Source organism: Acomys minous, assembly GCF_964271855.1.
Source record: "Acomys minous genome assembly, chromosome: 4".
In the NCBI taxonomy this organism is placed as follows: Eukaryota; Metazoa; Chordata; class Mammalia; order Rodentia; family Muridae; genus Acomys; species Acomys minous.
In genome coordinates, this window is record NC_140486.1 from 53,186,350 (window position 1) to 53,210,687 (window position 24,338).

At 38.9% G+C, this 24,338-nt stretch overlaps 1 protein-coding gene across 1 annotated transcript in view; it reads right to left on the reverse strand.

The window, feature by feature from the left end:
• MAP3K2 (mitogen-activated protein kinase kinase kinase 2) overlaps positions 1–24,338 on the reverse strand; it is a 74,479-nt gene that overhangs the window by 36,057 nt on the left and 14,084 nt on the right. Inside the window, exons 2-4 of the mRNA XM_084780576.1 lie at positions 6,114–6,182; positions 2,728–2,846; positions 1,412–1,452 (exon numbers count right to left, since the gene is read on the reverse strand). Coding sequence (XP_084636702.1) covers positions 1,412–1,452; positions 2,728–2,846; positions 6,114–6,117 — 164 coding nt within the window. The 5' untranslated portion in view covers positions 6,118–6,182. The remainder of the gene's footprint in view (positions 1–1,411; positions 1,453–2,727; positions 2,847–6,113; positions 6,183–24,338) is intronic.

Genomic DNA, 24,338 nt, shown 5'->3' on the forward strand with positions numbered 1-24,338 from the left:
TATTATGTATACAAAGCTCTGCCTGCATGTACACTTGCAGGCCAGAAGAGTATCAGATCACATCATAGATAGTTATGAGCCACCATGTGGTTGCTGGGAATGGAACTCATGACCTCTGGAAGAGCAGTCAGTGCTCTTAACTGCTGAGCCATCTCTCCAGCCCATATTTTCTATACAATGTCCCATCTGTATGTGTGCCTGCACGCCAGAAGAGGGCACCAGATCTCATTATAGATAGCTGTGAGCCACCATGTGGTTGCTGGGAATTGAACTCAGGACCTCTGGAAGAGCAACCAGTGCTCTTAACCTCGGAGCTATCTCTCCAGCCCTCTAATTCTAATTTTTAAAAGAAAATAAAGTTTTAAAGTCACAATCACATAAATATTAAAGCTCTATTTAAAGCGTTTATTTAGGAAAGTGTTTGGATTTAATTCAAAACTATGTGACATATGTGTAACAGAATTCAATGAAACTGTTAAGAATAATAAGTTATTCATCCTATGGAGATCAAATTTTGATTTATGGATCCTTATCAATTCACAGTTTTAGCACATATTACAGAAGCATCTATAAGGCATCTTACAGGGACTGAAGTGAAATACAACTATGGCATTTGCTCCCCCTATCCTGGGCTGGCTGGCGCAGAGAGTATACACTAAGTGTAGAGAGCAGCACACTCCCATGCTCACTTTATAAGCCACACACTAAGTACAGAGCTGAGGGGATGGAAAAGCTGAACACCAGAAAACAATTCCAATAGTTTATGGTATGCAAGGTATACTCTTTCCCCAGTGTCTCTGATGCAATATGTTTGCATCTTCAAGTTACATGACTTGTGAGCCATTTTAAATTCCTTAAGACCAACAGGTCTTTTATTAATGAGACACTAATAACAAGAAAAATTATCTTCTGCAACTCCTATTATGTTTTCCTGTCAGCTCTCATCAGCTGCACTTTTGCCCTGAGGCACAGGTGCCAGGCGGACACCAGGCATAAAAGGTTAGGCTTACACTCCTGCTAGTAAGTAGCCCGAGGCCACCATTCCAACCCACTCTACAACACTTTTAACAATATATACCATAAGACTGAAGCCTCTTGGGAGTAGTCAGAAATTTTACTCAGAAATAAAAGTAAATAGTGAAATTTTAAAGTGTGTATTATGAGGTGATCTATTTACTTCCCGATTTTCCAAAGCAAGCACATTCAATATTTCCAACAGCTAGCATGCATTCTGATATACTCTGTTTCTTGTCATAGTTCTAAGTGCATATCACACATTACCAAAGACTATTCCATTTTTAATTTCAAAACCACCAAACTTCACTCAAATGTGGAAAGAATTTTTAATAGCTTAACTGGAACATACATTTGATCATATAAATCAATTAATGTGTAAGGCTTCCTTGCTTACCTTTTTTCTCCTCTATGTTCAAATTTGACTCGGACATCATTCTATAATAAAATTAAGATTACCAGTCATAATCATGCAGAGACCAGATATATTTCTAAGTCAGTTAACACAGAGCAGAAGAGAGGGGAGGGGGTTCATCTTCCAGGTGCAATTCCAATCAGCTGACATCTGCCAAAGAGCTGAGTTGAGAATTACAGTGCCAGATGTGTTGACAGGAAAGAGCACCAGTATCTACTCCTGCAGGGATGGCCTGAGCCTAAGGAACTCTAGATGCTGTCTGTACTGCAGTCCTTCCTCATCTGTGGGTTCAAGGCTTCTGGACATATGTTTGCTGGTTTGCTTCTTTTTCCTTATTAGGTTCTGAACTTTCACCCTTTCTCCTAAAAAGAAGTACTTTAAGGCTTCTTTTCTGCATATTCAAACTGTCAGTACCTTTACTCTCATATTTTAGCAGTCAATGCCATTGCTTAAATAGCTTCCATGTAGCGTACACAGTGTGGGTACCACACACAGAGTATAGTTCATGCCCTGAGCAGAGTAAAGCAGGGCGGTGTGAGGTTTCGATGCTACCTGAAGTGGCGTGGAGTTATCCCTCAGACCTGCCTATGTCTACAGCGTTGCATCTGTTATTCCCTGATCTAAGCTGACTGCGGTAACAGAAACTGTGGGAGGGGCTCTAGTGTTTCTACTTTCTGTGCTTTCGGTCTCACACTAATCTTGTTTATAGGAATCAAATCACTCATTGTAAGTATCCAGAAGAGACTTCTGGAGGAAACACACAAAAGAAACTGTTTATCTTAGGTGCTTAAACAATGGATGCAATAGTAACTTTAACAAGCCATTGTCATATAGCTTTTTTTTAAAATTTGCATTCATTTTTTTATTGTCACTATTTCTTTAATACTGTACATACATATAACATTTATATTGTATCACATATTAAATGTAAATTCAAGATCAAAATGCACACTTACCAGATAATGTATTAAACATAACATTTGATTCAAAATATAAAAGAAGTTCTTACAAGATCAGACTATGAAAGTAATTCATAAAACAACAAATACTCTTTCTAAGATACTACTGATGTTGGGATTAGAAAGATGGCTCAGTGGTTAAGAACACATACTGCTCTTACAGAGGACCAAAGCTCAGTTCCCACCACACAGGACACGTGGCTCACAACCACCCGTAACTCCAGCTGCAGGGGAATCCATGGGCACCTACAATTTCATGCACATACCCACACAGACACAAACACACACATAATTTAAAAATAATAAAAAACTGCTGAAAATTATTACTGAAATAAATACCTGTTTTTTTGGTGACGAAGGTTTTGCTTTTCTGGTTTCCTGTAAAGATAACGCTGGACGGCTGGCCTTGTGAAGGACAGCCAAATCTTGCATGATTGAATTCAAAGCTTGCTGATCATCTGGGTATTTTAAAAAGAAGACATACAAATACATACATTTTTAAAAGAACTATAACCTCAACATATATTTATCATGACATCAAGCATATTTTATAATGGAATTTAATTAGAAGATGCATTGGCTGGACTGGAGAGTGCTTGCTGTGCTTTCAGAAGATCCAACTGTGGTTCCTAACACTCACGTCGTATGGAGCAGCTTCAGCACCTGGGACTCTGATTGCAGGGACTCCTGTGCCCTCCTCTAGCCTCCCCAGGCACCCACACACACGTGGCACATACTCACAGATAAAATAAATCTTTTGTTGTTATGAAGACAGGGTCTCTTTACGTAGTCCTGGCTGGCCTGGAACTTATTGTGTACATCAGGCTGGCTTTGGACACAGAGATCCACCTGCCTCTTTTTATGAAATAAAATGCTACTTGTGTTACAAGAAATTAAAAAAAAACAACAAACTTTAAGAACTAACATCAAAACTGCTTAAGATTCAAACTCAACATAAACTAAGTACCCACACGAGACATTTATTTTTGTTTTAAATATTTTTATTTTACGTATTATTTTGTACTATTTTTAATTGTGTGTGGGTATGTGTCTGGGCGTAGATAAGTATATATGAGTGCAGGTGCCCGTGAAGGCCAGAGGTGTCAGGTTCCCTAGAACTGGAGTTACAGGGAGGAGATTGTGAGCCATCTAATGCAGGCCCTGGGAATGGAACTCAGGTCCTCTGAGAGAGCAGTCTGTGTTCTTCACTGCCAAGCTTCCCTTCCAGCCCCGCTTATAAGGGAGGTAAAGTCACTCTAATTCCTTTAATGCCCTGAGTCAAAACAGCCCTACTAGAACAAATTCTTTTGTATGACTCCTAAACAAACATCAACCACACTTCAAAAACCTTAATAAAAAATGAGGGAAAAAAACCTTGTGTAAACATGTTCTTCTTTTACCAATTATATCCAAAATACAGGCTTCATTTTAGAGCTGTGTTCCTGTTACTGATGCTTAGAGAAATAGAAAAGTTCCATCTGTGTACACTGGCCTACTATACTTTATGGGTTCTCTCAAACTTCTTCCCAAGACTACAAACATAAAAGCATTTATCAGCTTGGAGAGATGGCTCAGTGGTTGAGAGCACTGGCTGATCTTCCAGAGGACCCTGGTTCAATTCTCAGCACCCACACTGTGGCTCACAACTGTCTGTGATTCCAGTCCCAGGGTTCTGACACCCTCATACAGATGTCTATGCATGCAGGCAAAACATCAATGCAGATACAATAGATAAATCATTTAAAAATAAATAAAAGTATTTATCAAAAAGGCCAATAGCAATCTAAAAGTAACAATGTACAACTGGAGGGATGGTTCAGCAGTTATGAGCACTGGCTCTGCTTGCCGAGGACCAGGGTTCAGTTCCTGGCACCTACACTGTGATTCATAGCTGCGTGTAACTCCAGTTCCAGATAATCCCATAGCCTCTATTACCTACTGTAGGAACTAGACACAGATGTGGTGCATAGACAAACATGTAGACAAAACACACACACACACACACACACACACACACACACACACACTTAATTAAAAGTAAAAATATACAAAAAACTCAATTATTTAGAAAACAGCATCCAGAAAACTAAAACAAGGACTATAAACCATAAACTTTTAGTGTCTTCCAAATAGATTTCCTGTAAAATCATAAAAATGTACTGCTCTGTGATGCCAATCACAAAGTCTCTGGAAGACTTCGAAACAACTGTTTGCTAGTAAATCAATCAAGTAATGATTATTAATAACTGATAAATAAGTCAAAGGTCTTTACAACTAATATTTTGAAATGTAGCCATTTTATTGAGCAATAAGTTATATTCCTAAAGTAATAATAACAAAAAATGTTTGATAAAGGAAATCATTAAAAATAATCTAGTGCTGGGTGTGGTGGTACATGCCTTTAATCCCAGCACTAAGGGAGGTAGAGGCAGGCAGATCGCTGTGAGTTCAAGGCCAGCCTGGTCTACAAAGCGAGTCCAGGACAGTCAAGGCTAACACAGGTAGACCCTGTCTCGAAAATGCCAAACAAAAAACAAAACAAAACCTAGCAATTCAATATTTCCAATAGTAGTTTAACTATATAAATAGCTAATTGATTTTAATATTCAATGTACTCTATACGTTAAAGTATTTGCATACTAATAATTAAGGTAAAGATTATAATGCTTTCATTAATGAATTCAAAGTTAGGATTGTGCATACTATAGTGCTTATGTGGAGGTCAGAGGTCAACTTGCAGGAGATGGTTCTCTCCTTTCCCCCTAAGAGTCCAGAGAATCAAATTCAGTTGTCAGGCTTGGTTGTAAGAGCCTTTACCTGCACAGCCATCTCACAGGCTATAAGAGAAAAGAAATTAAGATTTTTTTTTAATGTATGTACATATGTGTGTACCTGCCGGAGTTTGTGTGTGCCACATGTGTGAGGGTTACTATGGAACTCAGAAGGTTTTGGACCACTTCAAACTGAAGATACAGGTGGCTGTGAACTGCCTGATGTGGTACTGGGAATTGAACCTGGATCCTCTACAAGAGCAGTAAGCACTCTTAACTCTTGAGCCATCTTTGCAGCCCCTAGAGAAAAAATATTTATAGCCTTCTTAAAATCATCCTTTATAAATTAATATTGTCACAGTGTTAGCTTAGTCAGACAGTAACTAATTAAATTACACTGTGGTCACAACAGTACGCCACAAAAACGACCACACTAGACTGTCCATTGATGATAAAAATGAATAGTCTCAATCTGAGGAAACTCAAACTGGTCCAACAGTGCCAAGAATATTATGAAAGAAATGGTCTATGCTCATCAGTGACTTGCTGGTTTACTCGAGTGTAATATTTGATGTTCCCCATACCACCTGACTTTCTAAACAAATCACAAAACATGTGAGTGCTTACTTTACCATCTGCCTGCGCCCTGCAGCACACGGTCATCCCAACACTGGAACAACATAAATGGCACTTCAACTCAGAACCGCCCTGTTTAGTGTTGGCTTTGATGGTATATGTGGCTGAACCCCGACCTCACAGATGCTTAATTCTCAAGTATTCTACTGCTCCCCAAACCTTAGAGTCCACTAAGTGAAATGTCAGATAAATCTCTGAGAGCACACATGATATCAATCCACTGTATCATGAAATTCTATATAAAAGAATATTTTCCTTTTTTAAATATCATCCTAGTTTTTAATTATAACTTTAAAAAAGGCTTTAGCTTTAACATACCCATTATGGCAACCAGCTCAATAATTTGGGAATTAGGAAAATGGTTCTCCCATCAGCATTCTTTATTGCCTTAAAAGGTAAAAAGACAAACACATTAATTCAAATCCCTTTAAGCACAGCTAGAATACTAACATTAGCTATTTCTTGTTTTGCTTTAGTTGTTTTTACTCATTTCTAATCAGTCCTAGTTGTATATATTAACTAATATTATGGAAAACAATTCTACTATCAACAACAGAAAAAGAAAGGTTCTTAGGAATATACTTAATAAATTCAAAGTTTGTATAGTAAAAGCTACAAAACACTGCTGAATGAAATTACATTTAAAGGCCAGACATGGTGGTGCACGCCTATAATCCCAGCATCAGGAGGCAAAGGCAGGCGGATCACTGTGAGTTCGAGGCCAGCCTTGTCTACAAAGTTAGTCCAGGACAACCAAGGTTACACAGAGAAACCGTGTCTTGAAAAACAGAGGGGGGCGGGAGATAAAGTCAGGTGTGGTAATGCACGCCTTTAATCTGAGCATTAGGAAACCTAGACAGGCAGATCTCTGATTTCAAGGCCAGCCTGGCTTATAGAGTAAGTTCCAGGACAACCAGGGCTACATAATGAGACTCTGTCTCAAAAAAAGCAAAAAGAAAGAAAAAGGAAAAAGTCATCTATAGATTTGATGCAATCTGTATCAAAATTCTAATGATCTTTTTCCAAAAATGGAAAAGCCAATCCTCAAATTCACATGGCACGTCCAACAGGCCAAAAGAACTAAACAATTTAATAAGAAAAGCTGGGGCACTCTTACATTTGCTATCCTTAAAGGTTATTACTATACCAAAATGAGTGTAGAACTGGCACAGGACAGATATCAGTGAAGAAAAACTGAGTTCAAAAATACACCAACACCCAGGGGTCAACTGAACTTTGATATAGATGTCATACGGTTCAATATACAAGCTGATTTACTATAATCTTACAAATGAGCATATATAGCCTCAGATAAGGCCATTTTCTTAAGTATCATACTATACCATAATCACAAGTCGTTAATATCATACCATATCATAATAAGCAATTAAAAAAACTATATAGTACTTCATTAAATTTTTAAAAAGTTGTACAGCAATGGACACAGAGATAATTAAAATAGAATAGAAGAAAATACAAATTATTTATCTGATAAAGGTCTACTGTCTAGAATATATAAAAACACTAGTATACATAGCTCAACAATAAAACCATTCAGTTATAGGATGGATAAAGGGTTTCACTAGATATTTTTCCAAGGAGGATACACAAGGGCAGAAGCACTTAGGATAATGCTCAGGGTTCATCAGCGGAATGTAGAGCAACATCATAGCGCCAGACCACTTCACTTCAGTGGGATAGATGTGAGCAAAAAGGACACTGGCAAGTGGTGCTGAGAATGTGGAGTGGGAAACCACTTCCCTTCTTGCACATATATAAAAAAAACTTGAAAACAGAACCACACAAAAGCCTATAAATTTGGCTAGGGAGAAGCAGTTCAGTCTATAAAGTGCTTGTCACACCAGCAGGAGAACCTGAACTCAATCCCAAGAGCTCACACCAGAAGCACTTGTAAGCCTGCTGCTACGGAGGCAGAGGCGGCAGCTGTCTGGAGCCTGCTGCCACCCAGCCTAATCTAAGAGACCCAGGTCCAAGAGAGGCACTGTCTCAGAAGAAAGAAATTGGGCCTGAGGGTGGAAGGAAAAGAAACAAAAACCCAAGTGCACAGCTCCTGAGGAAGAACACCCAAGGCTGATCTCTACACACATGTGCATAGAACACATATGCTCACGTTAACACACATACACATAATTTTAAAATATTATATGGGACCTGAGGAGATGGCCAGGTTCACAAAATGCTTGCTTGCCACAGAAGCATGAAGGAACCTGAGTTCAGACCTCCATTACCCACACAAAAGCTAGGCACTACAGCAGAGATTCTCAACCTACGCATCATGACTCCTTTGGGGATCAAATGGCCTTTTCACGGAAGTTGCATATCAGATATTTATATTACAATTCATAACATTACAGTTATGAAGTAGCAATGAGAATAATTTTATAGTTTGGGAGTCAGGTAATCATGAAGAACTGTGTTGAAGGAAGGTTGAGAACCACTCCTCTACAGCATTACTGGGAAGAGAAAACAGGCAGATCCTGTGGCTCCCTGGCCAGCTAGCCAATGCAGACAATCAGTGAAATTCAAATTTAGTGAGACCATTAGTCTCAAAGGATAAGATGGAGAGTGACAGATGAAGACAACTAATGTCAACACAAGCACACGCACGCAAACACACATGCAAACACGCCGACACACTTTGAAGAGACAAAGCTTGAAAGTTGATTTTATAGGAGATTAAGCACAAAAATAAATAAAGCAACCATGAGTTTCCAGCAAGAATTATATAGATAGTAAGACTACCCTTCAAACAATATACAAAAGACATTATATCTAGCATATACTACACCCACAGAATAACATTCATCCTATGTTCTGACTCTCAGTGACTCAATCTATAAACAAATAATAAACGGGAAAATCTCTAAGCATTTAAAAATGAAACAGAGGTTGTGGCTCACATCTTTACTCCCAGCACTCAGGAGGCAGAGAAAGGCCAGTTTCTGTGAGTCTGAGGCCAGCCGGTTCTACAGAGAAGTTCCAAGACAGCCAGTGCTATAGAGAGAAACCTTGTCTCAAGAAAACAAGTAAAAAACCAAAAAAGCAAACAAAAATTAAAAATATATACATGTAAAAATAAGCAGTTTACATTTTATATGTAATGCAGAGCTAAACAGAAAGTCTCAAAAATTAAACTATGAAGGCATGAATGGAAACACAACATACAAAAGTATAAAAATACAAAGAAAGTGGCACTAAGAAAAAAATATACCACGCTTCCCTGCTTCCCCACAACAGATGCATCAACTAGAGGCTCTGGACTCTTGAAAATAATGAAAGCGTGAGTCAAAAATGGCCCTGTTTTATAGGCCTGGGAATGGAGGTATTATGAGATGGCGGGTCTTAATGTGTACATTAGAGAAAAAAAAGAGACAAATATAGAAGATATTTGTATTTCACAGCTTGGAAAGCCAAGTACATAAATATTCATGGCAACATGTGAAAGTACACAAGAGGGCTCGTGAGGTGGCTCAGCAGGTAAAAGCATCTGACACACCAGCCTGACACCTGTGTTTAACCCCAGAACCCACAGTGGAAGAAGGCGCATGCCCACACACGAATACACACTCACAACATGCATGCACACACATGCACTAATAAATCAATTGCTTTTTAAAAAGATTACCAGAACTTTTAGAATGGGCTTCCACCAGCAAAGTATGAGACAATTCAAATGTTGGGATAATAATGAAGTATAGCTCACTAGAAAAGTAAAACGTAAGCAATCAACCCGTAATTTGAAGAGGAAGCTTTTTCTTATATCATAATTAATATCAAGTAAAAAACACCTACAATAAATATAATAAAATTAGTTCTTCTTGCTGTAGGTAATTTATTGTATATTTGTGTAATAATATAAATGTACATGTAAAATATATTTAATTAAAAAAATTAAAATGACACCAGTTGAAGCCTGGCTTAGTGACACATGCCTGTGATCCCAGCACTCAAGAGACAGAGGCAGGTGGATCTCTGTGAGTTCCAGGCCAGCCTGTTCTAAAAAGCAAGCCCAGCCCAGGCTACACAGGTAAACCCTGTCTCGAAAAACCAAAAAACAAACAAACAAACAAAAAAAGACACCAGTTGGCAATTATCAACAGTAATACTTCAGTAGCAATATTATTCAGTGCTCCTCTTCTCCAAAGCAAAGGTCAAAGCAGGAATGGTGGTACATACCTGTAATCCTAATATTTAGGAAGTGGTAACAAGAAAAGTCAAGAGTTCAAGCCCAGCCTGTGCTATCTGGAATAATAAATAAAATCTAAACTGTTTAAAAAGGAAAGACTTTAAAACAGAATCTCCATCTCACCAAATACTACCTATTTTTTCCAATCACATAAAATTAAAATTTCATAATATCCTTGATTCTCTCATCTAACATTCCTGTCAGCTTTTCCTTAAACATATGTGCTTCTATGACCATCCCTGGATTCCATGCCACATGTGACTTGCCTACAGAGTTTCTACCTAGCTAGTCTGTTTTCACTTATATGTCATCATATAATTCATTTTCTAAATAGCAATAAAAGCATCGTTTTAAGGATTAATCCCAGCACATGGAGGGTAGAAGCAGGAAGATCTCTGTGAGTTCAAGTACAAGGCCTACATGGCATGTTCCAGGCCAATGAAAGCCTGCCTTTAAAAAATTAAATTAATTTTTAATAAATTAATACAAAATTAAATCAGAATTTTAATGTTCTTTCTCTGCTTAGACGCTATTAGTGGTTTTCCATCACAATTTGAATAAACTCAGAAGTCCTTGACAGGATATAATCGCATCTTTCTCTAACTCTTGACTATGTTCTCTTACAATAAAGGTTATTATAAAAGTAAATAAGTTTTTAAAAAGCACTACTACTAGCACCACTACCACCAAAATCAGCACTGTGTAATATATACCCACCCACTTACAAAGAAGGCTGCTCAGCTTCTGCTCCCTGTCACCTGCATGGCCACCTCCTTCACACCTCTGGACAGGCTATATGACTAGGCTCAGCCTTCAGTGGGCACACACGCTCCTTTCTGTGGTGGTCTTGGTCACACAGAGTTTCTAAAAGGCAGCAGAGAGTACTGCTAGGCACAGCATGACCTCCATGCAGACAGGTGAGCTGTAGAATTCATTGCTACTCCTAGCAGCCCCCAGGAGAGTGGGTAACTTGGACACAAGCATCTCATACGAGCTCAGGCCTGGACGGAGTAAACCTCCGTGCACCTCCTCTGTAATACTTCAGTGTTGCTGAAGAATCACTGCTTCCTGTTAGGAGGTTTCTTTCACTTGCCGTTCTTCCAGCTCCATGCTCCAGGCACTGAGAATTTAAGTAGAATGCACTAACTGAAGTAGATCTCAGGAGTGGTTTTTGGTTTTTCTGCATCATTTCTGCATTTGATTTAAATGTCTTCCTTCATAACCCTATTGGGTGTTTTTGGTTTTGGTTTTGTTAAACTAAATTAACATGGCTTGAATTAACTGCCCTGCTCCTGAGGAAGTCATATATAAAAACACAGGATTCCTGACATACAACCCAACCAATATGACCATAAACAAACTTAGAGAGGAATTTAAGTATGATGTTGGCCTGGCCTGGTGCTACAAGCCTTTAATCCCAGAGGCAGGCAGATCTCTATGAGCTTGAGCCAGCCTGGTCTACACCACAAACCAAACAACAAGCCGGGCGTGGTGGCGCATGCCTTTAATCCCAGCACTCAGGAGGCAGAGGCAGGCAGATCGCTGTGAGTTTGAGGCCAGCCTGGTCTACAAAGAGAGTGCAAAATAGCAAGGCTACACAGAGAAACCCTGTCTCAAAAAAAAAAAAAAAAAAAGGAAAAACCAAACAACAAATATGTATTTGGTATTCTTCACCATAGAAAGAGTATGTAAAGCAACTTAGGACATTTCTCTTGTGGAGAAAGAAAGCACTCGTGTTCTTGGTTGGCCTTTGATGACATAGTGCACTACCATCCAACCAGATAATCCGGATGCTGTAGTGCCGCCCACTATGTTGCAGGCCTTGAGAGAGCTTCGCTGTGTTTTGCCCTAGCATTCATTGACAGTGGCATGAACTATGAAGACGCAAGTATAATTCAGATCAAAAGCAGTGTGAAGCTTTTAACAGCAAACAACTTCTGTATCTGGAGAAACACTGACCTAAAATGTGGCTCTGCTTCAAAGATTCTAATGGTCATAGAAACAACTATTGTTTCAATAAACTTGGGTGTCAGGTGCCACTGCCCTGAAGTGGAACTTCAGATAGGATCTCACTTGTTATATGTAATTAGCCAGTGAACACATAAGCCTGGTGAATACATCTATTGAAGTGTCCAGTTTTAACAGCCACAAGCTTGACAGCATTGTGACTTCTATGTTTAGGTTACGACCCACCTATATGAACACTCAGCCAAAGTAGTTTTGCTGCTCTGCTATTCAACATTTTAAATGTGCTTATTACTTTTATCAGCTGATTTTTCCTGAAGCCATATTGTACTGCATTCTGTCTTTAAGTACTATTGTGTTAGACCCTTACCAATACATATGGACTTTAAAGACATTAGAGACCAAAATACCCAGCAGAGAACATGTATATTTGTAGCATCATACAGAGCTAAAGTTCCAGAAACTGAGAGCACCCTAGAGCTTCTGTGGCTTATTCCTTCGGTCACTTCAAACACAGCAGGGCTTCTTTTTGTTACCACTCTGCGTATACATCTCCTGCACTCATACACATACACATCAGGTTTTTCAGCATTGATAATGCTTTTTTTTTTTTACCAAGTCTTGTGCTGATTATTTAATGACTATTTCTATGTCATATTCTGTGCTGTTATGTAAAACCTCCAGTCTGAAATTTTACTTTGTTACAGAAACACATATCATATAGAATATCCAAATATTTCAAAGGTAAAAATGAATTGTAGCAAAATTACTTATTTTATTTTTTAAGATTTTAATTACATCACTTCTCTCTTCTCTTTCCTCTCTCCAAACCTATACCTATACATACATACATACACACACACACACACATTTTCAAATCATGTCTTTTTAAAATAGTTGGGTGTGTGTATGTCTGTGGATTCCTAAAAACAACCTGCTCAGTGTGTGTGTTACTTGAATGACTGTTTGGTACTGGACAGCCTTTGGGAGTCAGACTAACCCAAGACTTTCTCAGAGGCCCTGATGAAAAGACAAAGGGAATGATTAGCTCTGAATCCTTGTCCAGGAGTGGATTTGCCAAGGTTAGTCTCGGGCTGGAGCCAGTGCCTCAAAGGTGTCAAGGCTGTAATTTCTGGGGACCTGCCTCTTCCCACTGGGCTTTGGTTATCAGTGCTAAGGTCACTTCCCCCTGCAAACAGTAAGAAGATGTTATGCTTCTTAATAACCTTGCTTGGTATAGGACATAGCTTAAGCATGACCTTCCACCTCAGCTTTGCTATCTTCGTCTTCATCGTCTCATCTCCTGGCCATCCCAATTAGGACTCTGTTACTAATGAACGACTGCTGCAGCCTCCCTGGGTAAGACTGCTTCTTCTACTCGCAGCATTCCTTAGTTGCATGCAGTTCTTTGTGTCAAGTTAAGCCTTGAAACTCCCTCCCTAAACATGCCAGCACATCTATTGGTGTTGTGCTTGGGCAGTTATGTTGGTGAAACTTCTTGTGTGTAGCTTCTGGCACTTCTAGGAGACATGATCTCAAAGTAAGCTCCCTGTTCCTCAGCCCCCTCTTCCACTGTGCAATGTTCCAAGCCTTCGGTACAGGAGCTGTTTTGTAGGTGCCCCCTTTGGCACTGGGACTCCACAACTCTGCGTGCTGATTGGCTGTGGCATTCTATAGGAATATCTCCATTGGTTGAAAAGACAAGTTTCCTTGATGAGGACTGAGGACTACATTTATGCATAGATATAAAGACAAATGTTTAGATGTTTAGAATGTAGTTAGGGCTTCTGCTAGTTTAGCAGTGGCAGTTTTAGGTTCTTCTCCAAGATCTATAGGTTCATTGACCCTGAGTAGTTGGCTAGATTTCCAGTATCAGACATGAGTTGCCTCTTGCTGAGTTGGTCTTTAGTCCAATTAGAGAGTTGTTGGTTACCACCAAGATAGACACACTACTACTGCTTCCTTAGGGTTATCACATCATGCTGGGCACTGCTATGAATCATAGACATCTGCAGCTATACAACTCTTAATCGAAAATGTGAAATTCTTGTAAATGTTTCCATACTAGCAGAAGTTGTTTTCCAATTTATGTTTGAATTACAATATTCCTCTTCTTTCCCCAACCAAGGAGTGTGGGAGAAGAAAGGAGAAGAGAAGAGAAGAATAAAAGGGAGTTCTACAAATGAACTGAGTAGATCTAATAGCTTTGTAACTCAGTAACTGGATACTCGATAATTTGTCTTATTGTATAATCAATAAAATGTGGTTTGTATGATTATAATTCTATGGAAGAAATAACTTGTCAGTATTCAGCAGCTTGTAAAATCGAAGTTCAGGAGCTTTGACATAAAAACAACAATGAAATGCTGTTTAAATATTAGTAGCAGAAAATAAACCATCCATTGGCACTTAAACAGGGTTGCCCCAGGATCCACATCTCACCCCAGTCTGCCTCAGAATCTGTTCCTGCAGTGCTCTGACATGTGCCAGCCGTCTGAAGTTTCACTTCACCTACTGCTCTTTTGGAGAAACAACATCTTCTTATGATAACAACCACTACCAACTACAAGCTGACAATCCCCAAATTTACCTCTAATGTCTAGATGGAACTCCACCTCCTACTGCTTAAGTGTTTCCACGTCAGCCACCTGCAGAGGATGCCAAAAAGTGGATAATGATGTCTGAGTCTCCAAAGTCGTTATATGAAAAAGCAGACCCTTTATCTGGTAACGTCTCAAACTTATTACACAAACACAATTCTAATCTCTGGTTCAGCACTATTCTGAGAAGATGAGGCTCTGGGTCATCACACCTTAATTTCATCTTTTATATAAGGATCTCCTCACAAGACTGTCAGATACCAGAATGGAAAACCTCATGATTACAGGACACTGAAGAAAGTACTCAGAAGCATTTGGGGAAATTTCTGCACAAAAACAGGTGTTGTTTTGGCTCTACCTTACAATACTAAATTCTTGTATAGAACCAACATAAACAGACCCATAAGTGGCAGGCTGGCATAAACAGTACAGAGTGTTGTGAATTCGATTGCTATAGCTATATTCAAGGAAATGAAAGAGATGTTAAGTGGCTTAGAATTTTTTTTAATGATTTGGGTTTTGTTTTGTCTGGTATAATTTATTTTGTCATCCTGGGGATTGAACCTAGGACCTTGCAAATGCTAACATCTACCACTGAGCTACTTCACCCATGCTGCCTGTGGTGGTCTGAGGAGAAATGGCCCAAATAGACTCACTTGTTTGAATGCTTGGCCATAGAAGTGGCACTATTAGAAGGTGTGGCCTTGTTGAAGGAAGTGTGTCACTCTGCGGGCAGGCTTTGAGGTCTCATATGTTCAAGCTACAGCCAATGTGGCACACAGTCTCTTGCTGCCTGCAGATCAGGATGTAGAACTCTCAGCTCCTTCTCCAGAACCATGTCTGCCTGCATGCTGCCATGCCTCTCACCATGATGGTCATGGGCTCATCCTATGAAACTGTAAACAAGCCCCCAATTAAATGCTTTTTTTTATTAAGTTTGCTTGGTTATGTTGTCTCCTCACAGCAATAGAGAAGTAACCAAGACAAATGCTCAGCCCCGACATGGCAGCTCATAACCGTATATTTGAAACCCTCTCTGACTACTTGGCAGGTACCAGGCATGTTTGTGGTGCACAAACATACACAGATGTAAAACACTCATACACATAAAATAAATAAATAAATAAATAAATAAATCTAACATTTAAAAAACATCTAACGTGATGATACTGCACTAAACCTCTGAACTGTAAGCCAGCCCCAATTAAATATTTTACTTTATAAGAGTTGCCATGGTCATGGTATCTCTTTCCAGCAACAGAAACCGAAACTAGGATGGCCTCCATCCCCAGGGAACTCAGAGCACCTACTGGCAGACCGAGCTTTCCACTTTCCTGTGAACCCTGTCAGCCCTCCCACCTCCCACACTTTTAGCCCATCCCCATTCCTTCCTGTCAGGTCCCAATACCTAGAAACATGTAGGTACAACTGGCAGGGACTCTGAAGCACTCCCTACCAGGCAACCCACAACCACAGCCACCACACGATCCTAAGCTCCAGAGAGGACAACAGAAATCAAGGAACAGAAAATCCACGCAATAAAGACAAGACGAGATATCAACACCTAGAATCCCATTCATCCAAAATCGAGATGCCACGACACCAGTGCAAAAGCATAATCTTAACACCCAAGGCAATTATATCTCCACCAAAACTTCTCAATGGAAACTCTAAAAGCTAGAAGGGTCTGGGCAGATGTACTACAAACTCTAAGAGACCACAGATGCCAGCCCAGACTATTACACCCAGCAAAACTTTCTATCACAATAAAGACATTCCACAATAAAACCAAATGTAAGTAGATCTATCTATCTGCAAATCAAGCCCTACAGAAGTCTCTAGAAGAGTAACTTCAACCAGAAGAAGCTAACCACACTAAACAAACAAACAAGGAATAAATTATCTCAAAACAGCTAATCAAAGGAAGGGGAGAAAAAAACCCACACCACCACAACAAACACTGCTCACTGATAATTCTCAACATCAATAGTGATCTTAAAACTCCCCAATAAAAAGACACAAACTAAATAAATAAAAAAAAGACACAGACGAATATGGATATGAAAACAGGATTTATCCTTCTGCTGCATCCAAGAAGCATACCTAACAACAAGGATAGAAATCACCTCAGAGCAAAAGGATTGGAAAAAATATATACCCCAAGCAAATGGACATAAGACGGAAGCCAGTGTGGCCATTTTAACATCTGACAAATCAAACTTCAAACGAAAACTCATCAGAAAAGATAGGGAAGGCCACTACCTACTCAGGGGGGAAAAAATCCAACAAGATATCACAGTTCACAAGGACACCCAAGTTCATAAAAGAAACACTACTACAGCTTAAATCACATAAACAACTCTCACACAGTGAGAGTGGGTGACTTCAATAACCCATTCTCCTCAACACAGGTCATCCAGACAAAAGCTAAACAGAAAACGCTGGAGCTAACTGATGTCATAAGCCAAATGGACATAACAGGTATTTACAGAACACTACACACAAACACAAAAGAATATACTTTCTTTTCAGCAGTACATGGAACTTTCTCCAAAGCTGAACACATACTTGGGCACAAAGCAAGTCACAACAGTTACAAGAACTGAAATAACACCGTGCACCCTATCTGACCACCATGGATTAAAACTGGTATCAATAACAACAAACAAAAGAAAGTTTACAAACTCATGGAAACTGAACAACTCACTACTGAATGAAAAATGCATCAAGAAAAAAAACTAGCAAAGAAATGTAAAAGCTTTCTAAAATAAATGAAAATGAAAATACAACATATCCAAACTTATGAGGCAAAATGAAGATGATCCTAAGAGGCAAGTTCATAACACTAAGTGCCTAGAAAAAGGAAAGAGAGAAAGAGAGAGGGAGAGAGAGAATCATACTAGCAACTTAAATAGCACACCTGAAAATTCTAGAGGAATGATAAAGAACTGACACCCAAAAGGAGTAGAATGCTATAAATAATCAAACTCAAGGCTAAAATCAATAAAAAGACACAAAAATACAAAGAACCAATGAAACTGGAGTTGACTCTTTGAGGAAAAAAAAAAGTAAGAAGACAAAGCCTTAGCCAAATTAATTCAAGGAAGACAGAGAGAAGATCCAAATTGGAAATTAGACATATAAGGGGGACATAACAACAGACCCCAAGGAAATTCAAAGAGCCATAAAGACATACTTAAAAACCTGTGCTCCTAGCCAGGTGTGGTGGCGAATGTCTGTAATCCCAGCACTTGGGAGGCAGAGGCAGATGGATCTCTGTGAGTTCGAGGCCAGCCTGGTCTACAAAGTGAGTCCAGGACAGACAAGGCTACACAGAGAAACCCTGTTACAAAAAGCAAACCAAGAACTGGGCAGTGGTGGCCCACGCCTTCAATCCCAACAATCGGGAGGCAGAGAGAGGTGGATCCCTGTGAGTTCAAGGCCAGCCTGGTCTACAATGCAAGTCCAAGACAGCCAAGACTACACAGAAAAACCCTGTCTTGAAAAAACAAAAAACAAACAAACAGTAACAAAACAAAAAACCTTACTCCACCAAATTGAAAAGTCTAAAAGAAGTAAGTAATTTCTCAATATATAATACCTACCAGAGTTTAGTCAAAATCAGAGAAGCAATCTAAGCAGACCAATAATCCTTAATGAAATAGAAGCAGTAATTAAAAGTCTCCCAACCATAATGCCCAGAGCCAGACAGATTTAGAACAGAATTTTACTAGACTTTCAAAGAAGACTTAACCTCCCACCAAATACCACTCAAATTATTCAATAAAACAGAAACTGAATTCTTGCAATTCTTTTTACAAAGCCACAGTTACTCTTACACCTAAACCACATAAAGACCCAACACAGAAAGAGAATTACAGAGCTATTTCCCTTATAAACACAGGTGCAAAAAACAAAAAACAAAAACAAAAAAACTCAATAAAATACTTGCAAACCAAACACAAGGACACATCAAAAAGATCATCCACTGGGCTGGAGAGATGGCTCAGAGGTTAAGAGCACTGCCTGCTCTTCCAAAGGTCCTGAGTTTAATACCCAGCAACCACTTGGTGGCTCACAGCCATCTGTAATGAGATCTGGTTCCCTCTTCTGGCCAGCAGACAGAACAGTGCATACATAATAAATAAATAAATCTTTAAAAAAATTCATCTACCATGAAATAGTATACTTCATCCCAGAGATGATTCAAGTATAGAAATCAAACATAATCTACCATATAAATAGACTGAAAGACAAAAATCACATGATCATCTTGTTAGATGCAGAGAAATCCAACACCGCTTCATGATAAAAAGGAATACACGGAATATATCTGCACATAATAAGTGACTGACAGCAAGTTCATAATCAACATCAACGTAAATGGAGAGAAACTCAAAACAATTCCATTAAACAAGACAAGGTTGTTCACTCCCTCCATACTTATTCAAAACTGTAAGAGAAGTCTTAACGGAGCAGTAAGACAACTGAAGGAGATCAAGGAAATATAAATTGGAAGGGAAGAAGTCAAAAAGTATCTTTATTTGCAGATGATACAATTGTATACATAAGACACTAGAAACTCCACCATGAAACTCCTGCAGCTGATAAACACTTCAGGAAGTTGCAGGATACAGAATGAAAACACACAAATCAGTAGCCTTACTATACATGAGTAGCGCTCAACCTTCCTAATATTTCTACCCTTTAATTCAGTTCCTGGTGTTGTGGTGACCCCCAATCATAAAATTATTTCCATTGCTACTTCTTAACAATAATTTTGTTACTGTAATGTAATTGTAATGTAAATATCTGACTTTCAGGTTGGTCTCAAGCCACCCATGTGAAAGCGTTGTTCTACTCCCCTGGGGGTCATGACCTACAGGCTGAGAACCACTGCTATATACAAATGTCAAACAGACTGAGCCTCAAAAAAACAAAGTATCTTGGGATAACTCTAGCCAAACAAATGAAAGACCTGAATGACAAAAACTTTAAGACATTGGACAAAGAAATTGAAGAAGATATCAGAACATGGAAATACCTCCCAGGCTCATGAATCAGTATGATTAATATAGTAAAAATGGCCATCTTACCAAAAGCAATTTACAGATTCAATGCAATTCCCATGAAAGTTCCAACATAATTTTTCACAGATCCTATAAGGAAAATTTTCAGCTTCATACTGAAACACAAAATACTCAGGATAGCTAAAATCGATCCTGAAAAATAAAAGAGCTGCTAGATGTACAACTATCTCTGATCTCAAACTATACTACAGAAGGAATTTTTTTAAAAGCCTAGTACTGGCATAAAAATAAGCAAGTGCATCAACGGGATTGAAGACCCAGGCATATGCACACACACCGACAAACTCCTGGGGTTTGCTTTTTGATTTTTTTGTTTTTTTAAATAAGAAGCCAGAAATACACAGTGGAAAAAAATAGTGCTGGTCTTACTGGATGGTTACATACAGAAGAATGCACACAGATCCAAACGTATCACCCTACACAAAACTCCAAATGGATCAAGGACTAAATGGATCACTGGCCTCATAAGGCAAAATACATAAAACCAGATACACTTAACCTAATAGAAGAAGTGGCCATAGTCTTGAACTCACTGGCACAGGAAAGGGCTTTCTTAACAGAACACCAATAGCACACACTAACAATTAATAAATGGGAACTCATTAAACTGAAAGCCTCTGTGTGGAAATGGATATTTTCCATACATTTAGAAAAAGTGGCAGGGTACAAGATGGGAAAATATTTTTACCAACTACACATCCAGTAGAGGGCTAATATCTAAAGTAGATAAAGAACCCGAAACACTGAACATCAAGAAAATGAATAACCCAACTTAGAAGTGGGGTACAGATCTAAACAGACGATTCTCAAAAGATGAAACACAAATGACTGAGAAGCACTTGAAGAAAATTTTCAACATCCTTGGTCAGCAGGGGAACGTAAGCCAAAAACTACTTTGAGATTTCACTTTACACCAGCCAGAACAGCCAAGATCAGTCAAAACAAATGACAGCTCATAGAGCTGAGGTTGTGGAGTAAGAGGAACACTCAACCAATTGCTGTAGCGGTGCAAACTTGAACATCCACTATGGAAGTCAGTGTGGCAGTTCCTCAGGAAGCTGGGAATAGATGTGCCTCAAGAGCCAGCTGACCACTCTTGGACAAATGCCCAAAGGAAGCTTCCTCCTATTTCACAGATTATTGCTCAACCATGTGCATTGCTGTTCTAATCATTTATAGCCAGAAATTAGAAACAGACTAGATATCCATTAACAAATAAATGGATTTTTAAAAATGTATTGTATTTACATAATGCTGCTAAAAGAAAAAATAAAACCATGAAATATGCAGGTAAATAGAATGAGATTTTTTTTTTTTAAATCATCCTCAGTGAGGTAACCCAGACCCCAAAAGACAAATACGGTATGTATTCACTTATATATGGATGCTTGCTGTCAAGTCCTTAATGAGCAGGCTACAAACCATATAACCACAGTGGTTAGGTATAGAGCAAGAGATTATGATGGAAGGGAGGCTCTTGAGGAAGGAGAAATAGAATATATAGTTATGGATCAATGGGGGGACTGGAAAAAGGAGGTTTAAACAAAGAGGTGGCAGAGGCAGGGGGACCGCTGTGAATTCCAGGCCAGCCTGGTCTACAAAGCTAGTCCAGGACAGTCAAGGCTACACAGAGAAACCCTGTCTTGAAAAAACAAAAAACAACAACAACAAACAGTAGTAAGTATGCTAATAAAATTGTTAAGCAAAATCAACTTGATATACTGCTATGGTTTGAATGTGTCTTTGAAAAAAACATATTGTTGAACTTTTCCCAAAAAGACAATATTAAAATGTAAAGTCTTAGAGAGGTGTTTTTGCCAGGAGGGCTTGGCCTTCCTGCCTAGATTATTGCTGATAATAAAAGGGCTTGAGGCTATAAATTTGATCTATTGCTCTACCCATCCATAAAATGTACTCTACCATGTTATGATACAGTAACCTCGTGATTCTGGATTTCCCAACCTGTGAGAAATACATCTTTCCTATCATCTATCTATCTATCTGGGCATTGTGCCTGCATGTATGTCTGTGAACCAAGGACATGTGTGCAATGCACAAAGAGGCTAGAGAGGACAAAAAGAGACTTTACATCTCCTGAAACTGGAATCACAGCTCAGTCTCTGGAAGAGCAGACAGTGCTCTTTAATTAACCACTGGGCCAGCTCTCCTGCCCCCAATAAAAGTATTAAAGAAATAAACAGTAGCTTTTAAGTTAGTACTTTAGGCTTTTTTTCAAAACTCGGAAATCACTTTGGACATATGTACAGAGTTATAAACCAAAAGAAATAATTCATAAATGGTTTACCAACTCTACTGCTCAATGTTTACTGACAGCTGTTATAATAATGGCTCTCAGTGTCCCTCATATGGGAAATGGGGACAAGAACTGTATCTACTTCATGAATGTTGTAAGAATTAAAGGAAATATTATTTATGAAATATATAAAATACAAGACTATAATGCATACATAAAAAACCATGTTATTAACTTCAGCCTTTGAATCTAATCTTGTTCAGTATCCACGCACACACACTACTTTTTGCCTTTTGTTCACTTTTGGTTCGAGCCGTATTTGATACATCTTTGGTGCACTGTCGTACTGCCCTCAATAATCTCCCATATTTAAAAATGACAGAATAAAGCCAGGCATGATGACACACATCTTTAAATCTAGCACTTGGGAGGCAGAGGCAGGTGAATCTTTGCGAATTTAAACCAGTCTAGTATGCATATTGAGTTCCATGCCAGCCAGAGCTAATGAGAGTCTGTCTCAAAAGAAAAAAGGAAGAAGGAGGAAGAGGAGAAGAAACAAAAACACCAATAATGGGGCTGGGCATGGTGGCACACGCCTTTAATCCCAGCACTAGGGAGGCAAAGGCAGGAGGATCGCTGTGAGTTCGAGGCCAGCCTGGTCTACAAAGTGAGTCCAGGACAGCCAAGTCTACACAGAGAAACTGTTTTGGGGGAAGAAAAAAACAAAACAAAACAAACAAACAAACAAACAAACAACAACAACAAAACAAAGTGCCAATAATGCTGGGTAGTGGTGGGTCATGCCTTTAATCCCAGCACTCAAGAGTGAGAGGCAGGCACATCTCTGAGTATGAGGTCAGCCTGGTCTACAAAGGAGTTCCAGGACAGCCAGGGCTACAAAGAAACCCTGTTTCAATCTTCTCCCAAAGAGGAAATGACAACAAAGAACTAACAAAATTTGAAATTTGAAAAAATCAAATTATATATATATATATATATATATTTTTTTTTTTTTTAAATTCTAAAACTAATATCTTTTTAAAATTCTAAAATCGGGCCAGCATGACGGCTCGGTAGTTAGAGGTGCTTGCCACCAACCCTGGACTCAATCCCTGGAATTCACATGGTGGAAGGAGAAAACCAACCCCCACCACCTATCCTCTGCCATATATATACACAGGCACACAAGCACACAGACACACAAGCATGCATGCACACATGATAACGCTATAGAGTGCACACAACACACATGCATACATAGATACCCACAATAAAGTTAGTTGTTATAATTTTTAAAAATTCTAAAATCTTTCCAAAGTATAAAAGTAATATTTACAGGGCCAATAAAATGGCTCAATAGTTAGAGGTGCTTGCCATGAAGCCTTAAGGCCTCAGTTCAATGCCCAGAAGCAACATAAAGGCGGAAGGAGAGAACTAATTCCATAAAATTGTCCTGACCTCCACATGTACCATGGCATGTGATCTGAAAGACAAGTCATACATATACACAATAGTAGTAACCTAAACAAATCCTTTTTAAAATAATATTTACACCAGGCAGTGATGGCGCATGCCTTTAATTCTAGCACTCAAGAGGCAGAAGCAAGCAAATATTTGAGTTCAAGAACAGCCTGGTCTATGAAGTGAGTTCTAGGACAGCCAAGCCTACACAGAGAAACCTTGTCTCAAAAAACCAAAATAATAATAACGATAACAACAACAACAACAACACCTCAGCATTGACCTAATAAAACAATACCTGACCCTGGTTTATAATGAGAATACTCTTATCTTGCTAGTATGAGTTTAATACTTATTGCTGTTTTTTAATGTACTTATGTTACATGTTGCATGCGTGTATGTATGTGCACTACATGAATGCCTGGTGCCCAGAGAGATCAGAAGCCACTGGGTCCTCTGACACTGGGGTTACAGATGATTGTGAGCTACCACATAGGTGCCGAGAACCAAACCTAGGTCCTCTAAAAAAGCAATAAAGTGCTCTTAACCACTCCAGCTCCGTTCTGCTCCTTATTATATAAATCAAAAGTCCCAAATAATACCAAAGGCTGTACTGTCTCATCAAAACTCAGAGGACTGTTACCAAAACTTCAATCTCCAACACAAACCTGTGACTAACATTCATTTATACATATGCAGAGAAACCATATACTCCAGTTTGCTACTGGTCATTGCTGTTTATTTTTGTTAAATAAGGATAATTCTCATAACATCTATTGGTGTGCCATGGCATATGAGGATCAGGTATCTATAATAGATAAACTATATTTGATCATATCTGTAAGTGACAATGGAAACATCAGGCAGTGTGTTAAGCGGTTCACACACCATCATGTGAGACTACCAATTCTCAGAGACAGCGCTTGCTCTCTCTAGCCCGTGTTTCCATGTGTTCTCACAGAACAG